We start from the raw sequence: 16,769 nt of genomic DNA, 5'->3' as shown, positions 1-16,769 counted from the left end.
GATAGCTACACCACCCCAAAAAAAAACAACAGCTACATTTAAACGGAGAAACAGAGATACTGTACTATCACCAGGATCCTTACGAGTTGGGAAAACCTCCAGGATACATGATGAGCTAATGATGGAGAAGGTCCAAGTGATGCTCAAATCAGAGCTAAACTATATGAGGGATGACATCAGGAAGGAAATGCACGCGAGTGCTGAGAGCTACAGGAACTCCATGTATGGAGACATGATGAGAGAACTAAGGAGAGAGATCCGAGGGATACAGAATGAGGAAATTTAGATCCTGAAAACGGAATTACGAAACCTAATCAAGGGCGAAGTAAATGTAGCAAAATGCGTTATGCAAAAGAAACTTGATGAGGCAGTAGCAAGTTTTGAAGCACGGAGAACAAATATGGAAAAGCACATGGGGGAAAAAGATGCAATAATCGAGGAGCTAAAAGGAGAACTGACGGCTTGCAAATCTGCAACTAATGAGAAGGGAGACGACCAACCTTCAGTGCTGAAGGAGCTCGAGGACATGAAGGATCAGATGAAAGCTCTACGGGAAGGAGATGAACAGAAACCGAAAACGGCATCTTCATGGGTGGAATGTCTTTTTAAGACACAAGAAAAGGTTGATGAAGCAGAGAAATGGATTGAGGATATGAAGAAAGGGAAGGCCTAGATGCCCAAGACCACACCTACCTCCACCATTATTAATATGACCATTGAGGAAGAGCAGAAAAGGAAGAATCGAGCTCTGCATGTGCGGGTCACAGGAGTCAAAGACAAAGAGAATGTAGATGAAAAAGTAAAGGAACTGCTACAATGCATGGGCATCACAGATCCTACTCACACAAGTGCATAGAGAGTGGGCAAGAAAGGAGTCGATGAGAAGGGAAACGTAAAGGATAGGGCACTTATTCTCCGCTTCCCGAATATAGAAATAAGGAAAGAATTTCTAAAGAAAAGGCCAACTCTTAAGAAAACCGGTATTTTCCTGGGAGATGACCTTACATTGGCACAAGTGGCACACATGCAAGAGTTGATGCCAGATATCAAGGCAGCAAGAGAAAAGGGGAAAATCGCCTTTTATAGAGGAGGGAAAGTAGTGGTTCTGGAAAAGCGCTCATCATGACGGTGCGAGACCTATGGGGCGACACTCAGGATAGCGGCGTGGAATTGTAATGGATCATATAGGCTAGATGTAGGTGCCTTCGAAGACAGCTTTAGGGACAGAGACATAGTTTTCTACTTAGAGACACACCAGATACCGGGACAGCTCATGCCACATGTGAAGGGTTATTTATGGGAAACAGCTGGTCGACCAGACAAGAGATCTCTATGGGGTAGCCGGGGTTCAGGAGGAGTAGCAGTCTTATTTAAAGAGGAGCTGAAACCACTACTACAGATTATAAGGAAAGATGAGCAAGCAAGGTATATGTGGGTGAGAATGAGAGCTGAGACAAGTATACTTCTATATATCGCTATATGCTACTTCCCCCCAAGTACATCAGTCTACTCCTTACCTAAAGGACAGTCCCCTTTCTCCATATTGAATAATGACATATGGGAGTTCTCTAGAGATGGAGACATCGTTCTCTTAGGAGACTTTAATGCCAGAACGGCCAACTCTCAAGAAATATTCTATGATACTTCTGAGGAAATGCTCTGAGAAGTGGATTTATCACAGAGGGGGCTTACTAGAACCTCACAGGATAAAGAACACACTGAATATGGGAGACATCTCATGGAGATGGCAACTATACATGGTTTGGCCATACTTAATGGTCTAGAGAATTTCCCTTTATCTGGGGGATTCACATGCTTCCCGCACAGGCATGGGGCCAGTACAGTGGATTATGTCATGACTTCACCAAGCTTTATTTCTAGTATCGAGGACTTTAAGGTGGGACCCAGACCGGTTGGGATTGCAGTGGATCATGCTCTCTTGACCTTATCAATCTCCTTCCAATACAATGCCTCTCAAGTACAAAGGAAGAAGACACACACAAGATATACTTTCACGCCAGAGACTGATTCAGTCTATGTGGAAAAGATCTATGATAGGATGTGGGCAGCCGAGCTAGTATATATTGTAGAGGAGATTACTTCTCAGTTAACAGAGATACTACATGGAGCAGCATAAGATGTAGACACGTTCACATGAAAAGGCATTTTTTTCTTTTTCTTCTCTGTGTGTGGGGGGGCAGCAAAGATGTAGACACGTTCACATGAAAAGGCATTTAGTTCATGCATTCATAAAAGTACACAGATCTAAATTCTCAATGGCATTGCCAAAAGTATTGCTGACCTCATACACCACACGCTGTTTTTCGGTGAATATGCCATTGACCTGAAAGAAAAAGTCACCATTCAGAAGTTTTAGATATCACCTCAAAGCCTTTGAAGGTGAACTTCTATTTATTTCTTAGTTTCTTGATAATCATAAAGCTCATGACTAAAAAATAATCAGGTAAGCAAAGCTCAAAGTGAGCAACAAATGAAATTTCGTTCACAGCCTCAAGTTATGCTTGTTCATTAAATGTTTTGCGGTAGGCTAGAAACGAACAATAGAAAATCTCTGAGATACCTTCACCATAAATCAAGTTATCAGTACCGGAAAAGAGCATGTGATGTCTGAATCATAAAAATGGTACTCAGCTCCCATGTCTAGTAGAGCCATGTCTCCATCTACAATTGTCTGCCATATTGCCACCATAAAAGCAAGATACTTAACTATCATAAACACTCCTGGCAAGCCTCGTCACATTTATTTGGTTAAGAACTGCGGGATATTTTCACTCCAACAAACATCAAGCATAACCACTCATTTGGAAACCATTGGTGTCTGTCTTGCCTACAAGGGTTGATGCATGGAGTTAGCCATTTCTTACCAGAATCTTTGTACCATATTCTAAAGACTAGTTTGCTTGCTAGCATGCAGAAAACTATAAGGTCGTTTTTGTCTTGAATTTCACTTTGTTGAGAAGACACTAACAATCATTGTGATTGAAGGAACTTACTCTATCATTTGGAGCCGCTACATGTCCATAGTGCAAAGTGGAGCTGAAAAAAAAAATCAAATCTTTTTGTTTTAAATGATAATATGCAGAAGAGTATTCTTCCTATAAAGGAATACCCCAAGAGCAGGAATCAACTAAAAGAAAGAATTGTGTTACAGCAAAGGCATGTTGCAAAAGGCATCACCAAAGAAGGATAAGAAAGGAGATTTCAACCTCACAACTTCTGTAAAATTGCTGCAAGTCTAAGGCTAGGTTTTACATTTAATTCTGAGAAGATCCTCTTAACTTTTACAAGCTTCGGCAGAAATAAAAATGCCTCTTGAAAGCCAAATCAATCTCTTGAGGGCAGCTATTGATGGTTGAATATAAACTCTGATACCAAATTTGTCTCTAGGGACGTGGGGACTAAGGACAAAGGGAAGAAATTTACAAATCGAAAGACAACCAAACCGCTGAAGCAACAAGAAAAAAAGGAGGGGAAGGGACCCACAACCGGGTCTCTTGGAAGTGTTCATTTACGGAATGGCATCTCAGCAGCATGCATTTGTGCTCCATTTCAGTGTGGAGACAGAGGGGGCTGGACAGCAGCATGAGTGGAAAGGGCTGAGGAAACGGTGTATTATGGAAAAGCGTTGCACCCCGTGCTCTCCCCTACATGGCACTACCTTGGTGTCCTCTATCTTGCACACTATTGGACTTTGTGTGCTGAGCTTATGCACATATCTCGCGTCAAAACATCAGAAAGGTCGAATTTCTAAACTAAGAGAAGGGCTGACACACTTGTCGATCAAGCCATACATCTACTTCACGGTCAATTTGGCTTCTAACTTATCTATATCCTTGAAAAGAAATGTTTTAAAAGTCCATTAAACGAAAAGGATAAAAGAAAAGGAGAACCTTACTGAAATGCCATTCATAAATTGTTGACAAAAGATCAGCTTTGGAGTCATTTGCTTCAATGACACGAGGTTGTGCGAAGACTTGATTCATAAAGTTTCTAAGTCTTACATATCACAGATCTTGAGCTCAAAGTGTAATCTTTTTGTGTTGGGGTTCGGTTCGGTTTTTTCTGTTCATGTCAAAAATGCAATTGGCCTGTGCGTCCATCTAGAGAGTTGCAGATTCTCTCTCTAGAGAGGCATTCTATGCTCTTTCAAAGTAACACCAAATGTAGCACCGTCACTAAGCTATGCAGTAAGTGGTGATGCCACGGCACGAGGTAAAGAGATCACCAATTTTCAAAGAAACTTGAGCACACACACAAACACAAACACAAACACAAACACACACTACTCCTAACAGCTGCCTAACCTGTTTTTACCGGTGGCGCATACGCATGTGTAAGAAACATATCGACAACCCCCCTTCATGTATACACTGTGCAAAAATAAGCTTTCCAAGTGGTATTCCTTCATGCCAGGTCTTGCAGCTCGCATCACCTATAAAAAAAATTCATGAAATTTATGACACCAAATCCATAACATATTCCCAAATTTTGAAAAGGGAAAAACTCATCTTAACAAGTTTTGAGTGAATTAAAAATCCTTCAACTATACTAGCCTTGTACGTATGATAATATGACATTAAAATGGAAATGATTTTGTGAGTATGTGCATATATGGTATGGTGCTTCTACATGTATATACCCATGCAAAAGTTTCACATTGATACCCGGGTGCTGGGTGCTCCTACACTGTACAACACCTACACGTACAACATGTATGCACACATGCACACACACTTGCACCCTTAACACTTGACGAATGAGGTAATTGAGGTGTTCCGTCAGACATGCACTAGATTCGAGCTAAAAATGTCTTGAAAGCTGCATAAAACGTTTCTGACATGAAATGGCATGCTTGAGGATGCCCAAGGAAACATCTTACTATGACAAGACAATATGTGAGTTGCGACTAGTCTCTACTTAGTGCCAGCTCAGCTTCCCCCTCAACCATTGCCACCAACGGCTCGACCCCAGACTTCCATCGTCTTCACTATCAGTATGATATGTGATGCCATTGATAGACTGCACAAAGACGGATCACATGACCACAATGGGCTAGAAACTGAGAATTTATGTCATGTCCGAGATACATTGGCAGCTTTGTTGGCACGCATGTTTAGTAAAGCCATATGTGATGTCACAAACTCATGACGTGGCATTTTCGAACTAGAAGATGTCTCGCTCAGAGAACACTTGGGGGTTAAGAGTTAAAAATCTAACCCCAAACAATTTACAGATATTGGCTGAGTGGACCAAAACGAGGGTTAGGGACCTAACCCTACCAACTGCCAAAACCTGGCCAAGGAGCCTAAACCCTTTCAAATAAAGTTGGGACCCATCTTTGCGTTAAAAGTGGTGAAATGGCATGCTTTACGGACGGGCCCAGAATTCACATTGAAAATACGAAAATTCTGCGTTTTGCGCTGCAAGCCAATGGGGCGCCAAATTTTTGAAGCACTAAATTTCATTTGTATTGCTTTTGGACAGGCCAAGGGCCTTTATAAGTGCGCTAGGGCCTCTCCTCTTGGCAGATTAGCTTGGAAGTATTGCTAGAGAGAGGACCCCCGAACATGTACCTTTATGAAGCGATAATAAAGAAACACCGGAAGGGGTGTCAATCTTGGGGCTAATGCATCTTGGCTCGGAACTCCACCATGCCGTGTCGACTCTCTCTCTCTCTCTCTCTTTGTTTTTTTGGAAAAAGTCAGGGCTGTATATTACTGAGTACAATATAATCCTCAACGGATGCCAAAATAGCCTATCACGTGGGGTGTACAAGCTGAATGTAAGGAGGAGAGCCACTATAGTGACAACTCGACTAGAACAATCTCATGGTGGTCGGTGTGATGAGTGGAGGAGAAACCACTGAGGAGGGGCATAATGCCACGTAATCTGGCCACCTGTAAGTGTGAAGAAGAGTGGGGATCGAGACCAACGCCGAAGGAAGGCAAATCGGCGAGCCTCGGCTGCTCGAGATGTACCTGAGGAAGAATCCCACTACCAAATCAGGGTATGAATGATGTCAAGCCAAATGGCAGTGAGGGTATCCTGAAGGAGCTGTGGAGCCGCACTTAGAATGTGGAGACAACGAGCTCTCCAAACATTCCATAGTGTAATACTAGTGATGACTGAAAAAACTTCATCACGTGTCTGAGAATCCCCCTGCAAAGCAATCCGTGGTAGCATAGCCAAAGTACCTCGCCGATAACCAGCCGATGTGAGCATAAAGGCTGGATTTGTGTCTGAGCCCTCGTAGAAAAGATGGGGGCCGAGCATCGGCATCAACCATGAGACAGATCCCCAAGTAAGAAATCCATGCTGAACACCTGCTCTACTAAGAAGAAAGCAAACTGCAAGCCACACTACATGGGAAGCTGAGCATGACCAAAGACAGTGTGCAAGTGACTCAAGTAGTCGCAAAGGACAGCGAGTACATAACGGATCGTGACCCATAGTAGCTAGCCAAGTCCCAACTGGAAGTCCCGCATGTGCAATCATCCACATGAAAAAAGAAATACGACGAGCCGTATGTAAATCCCAGATGGCGGACCAAAACTGCTGCAGATAGGCATGGGAGAGGCCTGAATGTAACCAGAAACGCATACGAGTGGGCTACTTTGGCTGCTGTCTCATCAATGCTAACCGTCCAATTCTGACAGTGTACTCAAAGAAGGATACTGGTGCACTGGTGGGGTCAGAGTGAGGCCAATGCCACTCGCCTGGGTCCCAATAAAGCTGAGATAGGGCACGACCCTCCCACACCCAAAGCCTCCAAAGTGCAGCATCAGCGGAAGCGAAACGAGGGTCAACACAACGACGCTTCCCGCGGGAGCCAACTACTCTGATGGCCTCCCATCGAGCTCCGGGAAGGGCAAGGTGCGGAGAGGTGGCATCATATGTCAATCTAGCATGAATCCCCTGAGACTGGTCAGTATCAACTGTGAATAGCATGGTGTCTAAACGAGCTAATAAGAGAGTGCTCTGAGCAAAGAGGCCTTCCCAGCCACAATGGAGAGGCATCTGAACCGTGCCTCTCATGACTGCATCCCACTGTGAAGGAACGGCGGAATCAATCTCAAGCAGTCTGTCTGTCACCCCGCGACCAATGTCATAATGTTCTGCCACAAAATCAGCATCCAGCATACGTGTCTCATGAAACAACCGCATAGAGGCAGCAGGGCCAGTGTCCCAGGCAGCCCAATCAATGTGAGTCCTCTCTCCAAGCTGACGGGGTGGATCAACCGAAGAATCAAGAACTGCAGCATTCCAAATGAGAGGCTGGCGCTCAATCTCCTCACGACATGAGGGAGGTGAGCGTATGATAGCCCGTCGCATGGAAACCCAAATCTGAAGGAGCGATCGGATGAAGGGTGAGAGGGAGGCGGTGGACAAGGGGGCATCAGTAAAGAGAAAACGATACCCTATCTGCCAAGTATGACCATCTCTAGTGCCGAGTCGTGGAGTCCCTGCGCAAAGAGCAGCCTAAAGAAGCATCTTCCAAGGTTCTTGTCCGGGAGAAAGACCCCGAACAATAAGCTTGGTAAGAAGGGTACGGCTCTGTAACTCTGGATCAATAATGCCAAGGCCTCCCTCTGACCTAGGACGAATAATCGTGGACCAGTGAACTCGAGAACGAGTATCAGTAGTCCCATCTGTGCCACTCCATAAAAAGTTCCACACTAAGCGGCGGAGTGGAGCTCTCACACCAGAATGTAACATCCAGCAAGAAGCCGTACGGTATCACTGTTTTCTTGGAGGCACTCCAGCAACCAAGCCATGGTTTGTTTGAAGTGTTCAATTCTAGTCACAAGTTTATTCGAGTATTTGCTTTGTGTCGTAAAGGTCAAGTGAAGATCGGGTGAAAGCTAAAGTCTACCGCCTCTTTAGCATGTCTACAAGTGAGTTTCAGAAAGACTCAAAAGAGCAAGAAGGACAAGAACAGCAAAAAACGAAGAAAAGCACATCCCATGAAGCATTATAACGGTTCCGACCAAGACACCTTGTCCTCTGACAATTCTAACTCAGACGAGTCAATGCATGGGAAGAAGAGAAGACACCGGTACGTCTCAACCAGTATGACCATCTCGAGAAGAAGGGGAGGAAGACTTAAGGATTTCAAGGACGGTGGGCAAGCACTCAAGTTTGATATGTTTTCAGGCTATAAGAATACCCCCATCAAGCTCTTGCATTCATATAGTAGTTCGACATCGTCTTTTCAAGAGGACATTTTTCGGAACACTCCAAAGCGCGAAGAGAGTCGTTGTATCTTAAAGGGACTGCCCAGACATGGTGGTCTACCCTACTATTGCACAGGGAAGGACCTACAAAGTGGTTGAAATTCAAACTATCTTCACTTCCACATGGCTCACATAAAAATACGAAGAGGATGTCATCACACCCTTGAATCATCTGAGGATGACCAAACAAGACACCTTCGACACCTATTGTCAGAGGTTTGGTCATCTGAGGATGACCAAACAAGACACCTTGGACACCTATTGTCAGAGGTTTTGGAATACTTTTCTACCAATCTCTTCTTTTAATAAAATCGCCTTCAAGCAACAAGGTGAGAGGTTTGGTTGTGGTTTACCTAAGGAGATACGATGATTTTGTCTGCAAAAGAAGTCTGACTCCTTTCAAAGACTTATGGGTCATTGCAAAGAGGGTTTTGGTATGCATGCCGACACACTAACTTACCCTTCAAACAAGCCAATGTCCAATAGACTAGGGCAAGATTCACAAGAAGGATAGTCAGCATAAGAAGAAATCAACCTTCCCCAAACTGCCAGTAGAGTAGCATGTTGAACTACAAAGAGGGCAGCATTAAAGAAACACGCAAAGGACAAACCAGAGAATTCCAAAGTGGCGGATGAGCGTGCAAAGAAAGGGAGACAAAGGCAGGATTGGTTCCAGATTTTGTGTGGACAAGCCCATAACAGATAGACGAGAGTACAGAGCTCTACAGAGCATAGGGAAAAGTACGTAGAATAGATACACAAGAGTACGGAGCTCTACAAAGCGTGGGGCAAACTACGTGATAAAGACGTCCTTATATTCTTTGATGAAGGAACAAAGGCCAACTTCATTTTGATTGAACCGGTGGCTCGGCTTGGAATCACACTAGAAGAAATGGGACCACGGATGGAGGCCGTTCTAGCGGCAACAGAGCGAGATGTTGCCATTACAGTTGTCATAGGAAAACTTCGGTTGCATTGCCAGGGGTATCTAGGGCAAGAGCACTTTTACATCATGCCTCTCGAGGGGTGTGACGTCCTTTTGGGGATTCCTTGGTACCACAAGAACTGTGTCGTGGTCGATTATCGAGAAAGAAAGGCCGCTTTGAAGATTACTCTTGATGTAAAATTAAAGGGTGAGTCTATCCCACTTGTATCGGCTTCCATCGTTTCAAAATAAATGGAATCCATGTCTGTTCGTTTACTCGAGCTACTTGAATGAACTTAATAAAAATAAGAACTCCAATCTTGCTGACTTGGAAAGAGGACGGTATGAATTTTTGGAAGCTCAAGACAATTGTTTCTGTTAGGGTTTTGCCTCGTGAGCTACTTCCTAAGAGACCTGAAGATCACACGATTGATATGATCCCTGGGAGTTCACCACCGAATCGGCCACCTTACAAAGTAAACAAAGCCCACAACGAAGAAATCATGAACCAAGTGAACGAACTTCTAGAAAAGGGTCTAATTCAGCCTAGTACATCACCTTATTGTTCGCCACTACTTCAAAAAAATGGATCTTGGAGAAGGTGCAATGACTACATCTCAACAAAACCACCATCAAGAACAGGTCTCCAATACCCTCGTACGATGATATTCTTTACAGGCTACAGGGTTCTACGTGCTTCAACAGAATCAACCGGAAAAGTGGCTATCATCAGATCAGGATTGCTCCTGGAGACCACGTTTAGGATATCCTTTGGATTGTACGAGTATTTGGTGATGCCTTTTGGTCTCACAAATACTCCTACGACGTTCAACAGGGTGATGGACATGATTTTTAGAGAGAGCACGTCATTTGTGGGCACCTTTTTCGACAACATCTTTGTGTTCTCCAAGAGTGAAGCAAATCGTAGACACCAAATCTTACAGGTTTTTGATGCACTACCGCGACATCGATTGGTGGTTAATGGGAATTTTCCTACCTGAGATACAGTTTTTGGGACACATCGTCTCAACAACAAGCGTACAGATGGACCCGGCCAAGATAGAAACCGTACGAGATTGGCCAGAATGAAAGAATGTTCACAAAATTCGCAGGTTTTTGGGTCTCTGCTCTTACAACATGTTGTTCATTATAAAATTTACGAAGATTGCTTCTCCATTGCATCTCTTGGCTCAGTAAGGGGTTTCATTTGTTTGGGGACCCTCAGGAATTGCATTGTCCAACACCTTCAAAGAAAAATTGACGACAAGTCCTATTTTGATTGCAGTCTGGGAGTGGTCTTAGATCCTCGTTTCAAAGCAGGTCCTAGTACATACAAAAAGGAAAGTGAAAGGTAAGCTGAGCCGCACATATTTGGTAAAGTTCAGGAATTATCAGGCTCTCGATGCTAAGTGCATGGAGGAGGACGACTTAGCGATACTCCTCAAATACTAGGGCTTTACCTTGAGGCTTTTGGTTTACTTCGACAATTCCGAAAGTTACCAATGAATCAGCAGGTTGAATATGGTGCAGTGCAGACTGCACAAGAGGGGAGTCACTCCTTCGTCGCAGGTTATCTCTAGGAATAAAGTCACTAATTCCTTTTGAGATTTCAGGGATACTGACACTATTCTGTGAATGACTTTACAAAAATATGTACATTTGAAAAGGGAATTCCTGAATTGAATATGTTACATGTGCTCTCTCATGTGTGTATTGTTTGAGTGCGTGTCAGAAAGATGAAATTGTTGCAGCATTTTGTCTAAGTCACCCGAGGGGTGATGTGAATGTGACAATAACAAGATTTAGTAGATCAAGACATCCATGAAAAGATCAACGTGATCTGGATGTGATTGCTAAATAAGTTACAATGATCATGATTCTCATATGAGATCTCGATGGGGATAATGATGTGAATGTTTAGTGACTATCGTTTATGTGCAAGTGTTAAATGTGTGTAGTTGAGTACGTCAGTACTTAGAGTCAATGTCTACTCACCTCGTTTTTTGACCCATGTCTCTTTTGCAAGCGTAATCGAGGGCGATTGCAATTCTTCACGAGGGGGGTATGTCACAAATTGATGACGTGGCATGCCCGAACTAGAAGATGTATGGTCGAGAGGACACTTGGGGGTTAGAGTTAAAAACCTAACCCCAAACAACTTACAGATATTGGCCGAGTGGACCAAATAGAGGGATAGGGTTGAAAATGTAACCCTACCAAGTGACAGGACCCGGCCGAGGGGCCTAAACCCTTTCAAATAAACTTGGGACCCACATTTGCGTAAAAAGTGCTGATGTGGCAGGCTGTATGGATAGGCTTGAAAATTGCACTAACTATAAGAAAATTTTGTGTTTTACGTTGCAGGCAGAGGAGGCGCCAGATTCTGGTCCTTACGCTTTTAGAAGTAGTGCTTTTCACATGTAATGCTTTTGGGCAGGCAAGGGGCCTTTCTAAGTGTGCCAGGGCCTATCCTCTTGGCAGATTAGCTTGGAAGCATCCCCAAAGAGAGGACCCTCAGAGATTGTATCTTTGTGAAGCAATAATAAAGAAATACCGGAAGGGGCGCCAGCCTTTGGGGCCAGTGCATCTTTGGCTCAGGAACTCGGCCGTGCTCTCTCTCTCTCTCTCTCTCTCTCTCTCTCTCTCTCTCTCTCTCTCTCTCTCTCTCTAAAAAAGGGGATGTATTTTGTGTACATAAGAGACCTCTAAAAATGCACAATGGCCTATCACCCAGAGGAAGTACAAAAGCGGGCTAAGAAATAGTGAGATATATAAACATCAAGGTGGCCTATATGATGAATGTAGGAGGAACCATTGTGGGGGTGCATAATGCACGTGATGTGGCCATGATCTCGACGGAAAAGAACTGATGATCTTGCCCATTTGTGAAGAAAGACCCATCGACGTTGCTCTGCTGCCTTGGAGGAGCCGACTAAAGAATCCCACTGACTGTGAAGAGTATGCAGCAACTCTATCCAAATGGTTGTCAAAACAGTGGATGTAGGGGAGGACTGAGAGCCTAGAATATGGGCACAGCAAGCCTTTCACATAGTCCAAAGCGTGATGTTGCATATCATGGTGAAAACTGTGTCTTGATGGCAGAAATCCAACTCATGACCTGTATCTGGTATCATCTATATAGTACCTAGTCTATATCCTAAGAGAATAAGCAGAAAGACCGGATACCATCATGGATGCCCACTCTAATCAGCAAACAATAAACTAAAAATCCACACTAGCTGCGCATATGGACAAACCCAAAAGCAGTGCCTCAAAGACTCAGGCTCCAAAGTACAAGAGAGGGGATCTAGTCAATGACACCGTCGGGATAAGCGTCCAGTGTCCGGGCGGATGTAGTGTGAAATGGGCCAATGTGGTCGATCATTTTTATAAAAGGAGGCCAAGGCCCCACATGTAAGCATCGACCCCCACTAGCGGAGTGCCAGTGGTTAGCCCGTGAGGCTAGGAGTGCACGAGGTCACCTCAAGGAGGTGAGGCCGGGTTGTATGGGACGCTCGGTCTTACAGGTGCATGCCTACATCCTCAAGGACGTTGCCCCACCACGGGGGGGCTGCTGAATGGTGGCTATGTTCCGGTGGTTTGTCCGACGCGTGTCCACCGACATGTGTCCATAGACGATCCTTTTAGCCAAGAGATCCCCTCCGCGTGTTTGTTTCATGGTATCAAAGCTGGCTTGGCTATTAGATGGACTGTGTGCACACCTATGGATAGGCTTTCGAGTCGGATAGTATTATTTTCATGCAGTTTTTTATGAAACTTTCATTTATTTGCTGATCTTTCTTCTCTATATTGCATAAGCAGGTGATGGAGTGCTGATTTTTACCGATTTTCTAATGAAAATCAGATTTTGTTGAGTTGACCAAACAAAGGATTTGAAATTAAGGAGTTTCTGATTTTACAGAAAAAATCAGGTATTTTTTTCTCTGTTAATTTGTGATAAAATCAGGAAAATTCTCTACTCATCAATTATACTCTCTCTCTCTCTCTCTCTAAATTCTTACTCATGCGAGAGAGAGAGAGAGAGAGAGAGAGAGAGAGAGAGAGAGAGAGAGAGAGGCTTTCAATAACAAAGGGAGAGAGTTATCTCTTGCTAATGCAAAGAGAGAGAGAGAGAGAGAGAGAGAGAGAGAGAGAGAGAGAGAGAGAGAGAGAGAGAGAGAGAGAGCCCCAAAGGGATAAGGCCTTAGTGATGCCTCCCCTTTTTGCTAATGAAAATTAGGGAGGTTATTTTCAAAATAATTTTATATTTTTTCAAATTGACAATTTTTTATTGGTGGATGAAGTTAGTGGCCATTTATTTCATTGGTTGGATGGGATAAGTGCCCATCTGCTCAACTGTTGCTCAAGGATGGATGCGTACAACCGTGCCAATGCGTGTCCAATGATGATAGTGCGGTAGTTCCCAGGCTGCATAGGTTCCCCTAGCTTGAAGATAGGTATCATAATATACAAACTCCAAGTATCAGGTAGACCCTCGCACATGGCACGGTTGAACATCACTGCTAGAAGCTCTGCAAGCAGATCTCTGGAATGTATAAAATGCTCTGCTACTAGGACATCGTGATTATATGCTCTCTTGGTCTTCATCTAGTCAATGGATTTCTTTACCATCTCGGCAGTAAAGAAATCACATGTGTGTGGGCATGGATCTGGGAGAGGTGGCTGCCCCGAGAGTGTGTAGAGAGCTTATGCATACTGACCCCATACCTCCGTAGAAGTGATGACTGGTGGGGGAGAGTATGCCTCAAGGTGTAATAGAAGGAATTTACGGAAACTGCAAACAAAATTTTATTTGCCTGGATGTTGGATTAAAAAAACTGATATAAATCCTACTCTAGTCGAGCTAGAAATAACCTCTTCTTCTGTCGTACCAAACACCAAGAAGCAATCCGTGACTGCCTGTGAGTAATGACTCCTAGAAGTACCTCCCTCTGAAGTCGAGCTCTCGTCTCTTTGCACTCCTCATCATACCAGGTATTTTGGGGTATGCTCCCAGAACGTCGTCGCTGCCCAAGCTCAGTGTGTGGGTATGCCTCTGTTGTTGCATCCTGTAGAATCTATGTCAATATATATAAGTAAGCTCCCCTAGAGGTCTCCTCGAATCCTCTATGTTTGTAGATACCATCTATGTAGACACAATCAGTCTCCGAAGTAAAAGTGTATCGGGCATGCGTAAATGGCTGTGCGAGTCGAGCTGTATTGAGCTAGAATGAGACGGTAAACGTGAGGAGGGCATGTCTGCTATTACCCCAATAGGCTTGGGCCTGACTGTAAAATCCTAAATAGAGGGTATGAAACTGGGCTGAGCCAAAACATAATACATTGTGCTAGCCCCATGTCTATGAGGAAAACAAGTGAACCCACTCGACGCTGGAAATCTTTGGAGGCCATTCAAGATGGCCAGTCCATGTGCAATCCCCAAATCTGTCAGAATCCCCCCTATCCAGTGTGCTCTTCATCCTGCGAACACCTAGCCAATCCCATATCACAGACGTCCAATTCTCTCAACATTTCCTCTAGAGGTACTGTAGAAAGCTCTTTCTAAGACTGGCCCGTCTTGGCATTAGAGTCTCCCAAAAGAATGAAATCTCCATCCTTAGAGAACTCCTCATCCAATATCATGGAGGGTGACTGCCCCCTAGTCGATGCATAATAAGATGTGCTGAGGTAAAATAGCATAATGCACTTTAGAGTGGCCTCCCTGTCTCCACTCTCACTCTTACCTACATATATCTAGCCCGCTCATCTCTTCGAACAATACGATAAGGGGTTGAAGCTCCTCCCTGAATAGGACTGCCTCACCTCTTGACCCCCGTCCTCTATGTGTTGATCTCACATCCTACCTACAAGTGGTCTCGCAATGGTATCCTGTCACTCTAGGTAATGTGCCGCCAAGAGTCTGATGCGTTTCCGAGTAAAAATAATGTCTCTTCCCTTAAAGCTATCCTCAAATGCGCCTATATCTAGCTTCATTGATCCATTACAATTCCATGGTGCCATTTTAAGGTTGGTCCCATAGGTCTCGCACCGTCATGCAGCGCGTTTTTCCAACACCACTACTCTCCCTCCCCTGTAGAAAGCAATTTTCCCTTTCTCCCTCGCCGCCTTGATCTTTGGCATCAGCTGTTCCAATGTGTGCTACCTGTGTTAGAGTGAGGTCATCACCCAGAAATATCCTAGTTTGCTTGAGTGTCGGCATCTTCTTCAAGAATCCTTTCCTAGCTTCTAGTGTAGGGAAGCGTATAATGAGTGCTCTTGCCTTGGGACTTCCTTTCTTATCACTTCCCTTCCTGCCAACTCTCCAAGCACCTGTGTGTGGGTTCAGAAATACCATGTGCTTCAAGAGCTCTTGCGATTCTTCTTCTACTTTTCCAGTGTCTTTGAGACCTGTAACACGCACATGAAGGGCTCTAGGTCTCTCTCTTTTGCTCCTCAATTGTCATATTGATGATAGTGGATGTCGGTGTGGCTTCATGCATCTTATCTTTTCCTTTCTTTGCGTCCTCGATCCACTTTTCAGCTTTATCAACCTTCTCTTGTGATTTGAATAGGTGCTCCGCCCATGAGGAGGTTGTTCGTGCCTTCTGCTCTTCCTCTTCTCGTAGAGTTTTCACCTGCTCCTTGATGCTTTCGAGCTCCTTTATGATTGAGGGTTGATTTTCTCCCTCCTTTGCGGGGTTATTTTTGCAAGCTGCGAGGTCTCCCTTAAGTGCTTCGATCAATGCAACTTTTCATTCATGCATTCTTCCATTTTTTATTTCCAAGATTCAAACGTAGCAAGTGCATCCTCTAATTTTTTTTGCATCCATTCCATTACATTCACTTTTGCCCTTACAATCGTCTACATTTCTGCCTTCAATGGTGTGTACATCTCGTCACGCTTACTAAGCATCTCTTTGTCCAATTCTTTCTTGATATATGTATACATAGCTTTTTTGTAAGTCTCCGCATTTTCATGCATCTCTTTTTCAATATCACCCCTCAAAAGGCTCAGCTCTGCCTTAATCACCACATGTACCTTCTCAAACATTAAATCATCTTTGATCCTAGAAAGTTTCTCTGCTCTCACAAAACCTGGCGATAGTGAGCTCTCTCGAATCCTCCGCCTAAATGTTGCTTTCAATTTAGGTGGGGTTTCATAGATATCGTCATCTCCAAGGTCGGCTGCTTGGTCTATCCTCAGGCACCTCGTGTGAGGCTTCTGCCCTGCTGTTGTTGCCTCATGTGACCTACTAGCACCACAGAGAAGTGTCGAGCTGCCCCGTTGAAACTTGTGTACTCCCCCACAACCTGCGCACTACTCATGAGGTGTTCCCCAACAACCAACACGGCCCTGTGGAACTTGTTCCTCACACTCTTGCGCTGCATGTCCCTTGTTGTAGTCTCTACCTAAGCTGCGATCGAGGGGGGGCAAGGGGGGGGGGGGAGAGATTAACAGACAATACTACTTAATCACTGGTGAATAGCACTGTATACATGCTCTCTCTCTCTCTCTCTCTCTCTCTCTCTCTCTCTCTCTCTCTCTCTCTCTCTCTCTCTCTCTCTCTCTCTCTCTCTCTCTCTCTCTC

General features: G+C 44.3%; 1 protein-coding gene across 2 annotated transcripts in view; it reads right to left on the bottom strand.

Moving 5' to 3' along the window:
* The window catches only part of LOC147459680 (Metallopeptidase M24 family protein), a 134,606-nt gene that overhangs the window by 41,669 nt on the left and 76,168 nt on the right, over nt 1-16,769 (bottom strand). For both annotated transcript variants that reach the window (XM_086510897.1, XM_086510896.1), the window contains 4 exons: nt 4,326-4,453; nt 3,015-3,057; nt 2,609-2,692; nt 2,303-2,344 (listed from right to left, as the gene is read on the bottom strand). In XM_086510897.1, the coding sequence (XP_086367023.1) occupies nt 2,303-2,344; nt 2,609-2,692; nt 3,015-3,057; nt 4,326-4,453 (297 nt within the window). The remainder of the gene's footprint in view (nt 1-2,302; nt 2,345-2,608; nt 2,693-3,014; nt 3,058-4,325; nt 4,454-16,769) is intronic.

The sequence above is a fragment of the Adiantum capillus-veneris genome, chromosome 4 (genome assembly GCF_014529385.1).
Source record: "Adiantum capillus-veneris isolate H3 chromosome 4, ASM1452938v2, whole genome shotgun sequence".
NCBI lineage: Eukaryota > Viridiplantae > Streptophyta > Polypodiopsida > Polypodiales > Pteridaceae > Adiantum > Adiantum capillus-veneris.
The sequence above is the reverse complement of the archived record's forward strand: the minus strand, read 5'-3'. Positions and strand labels throughout refer to the sequence as shown.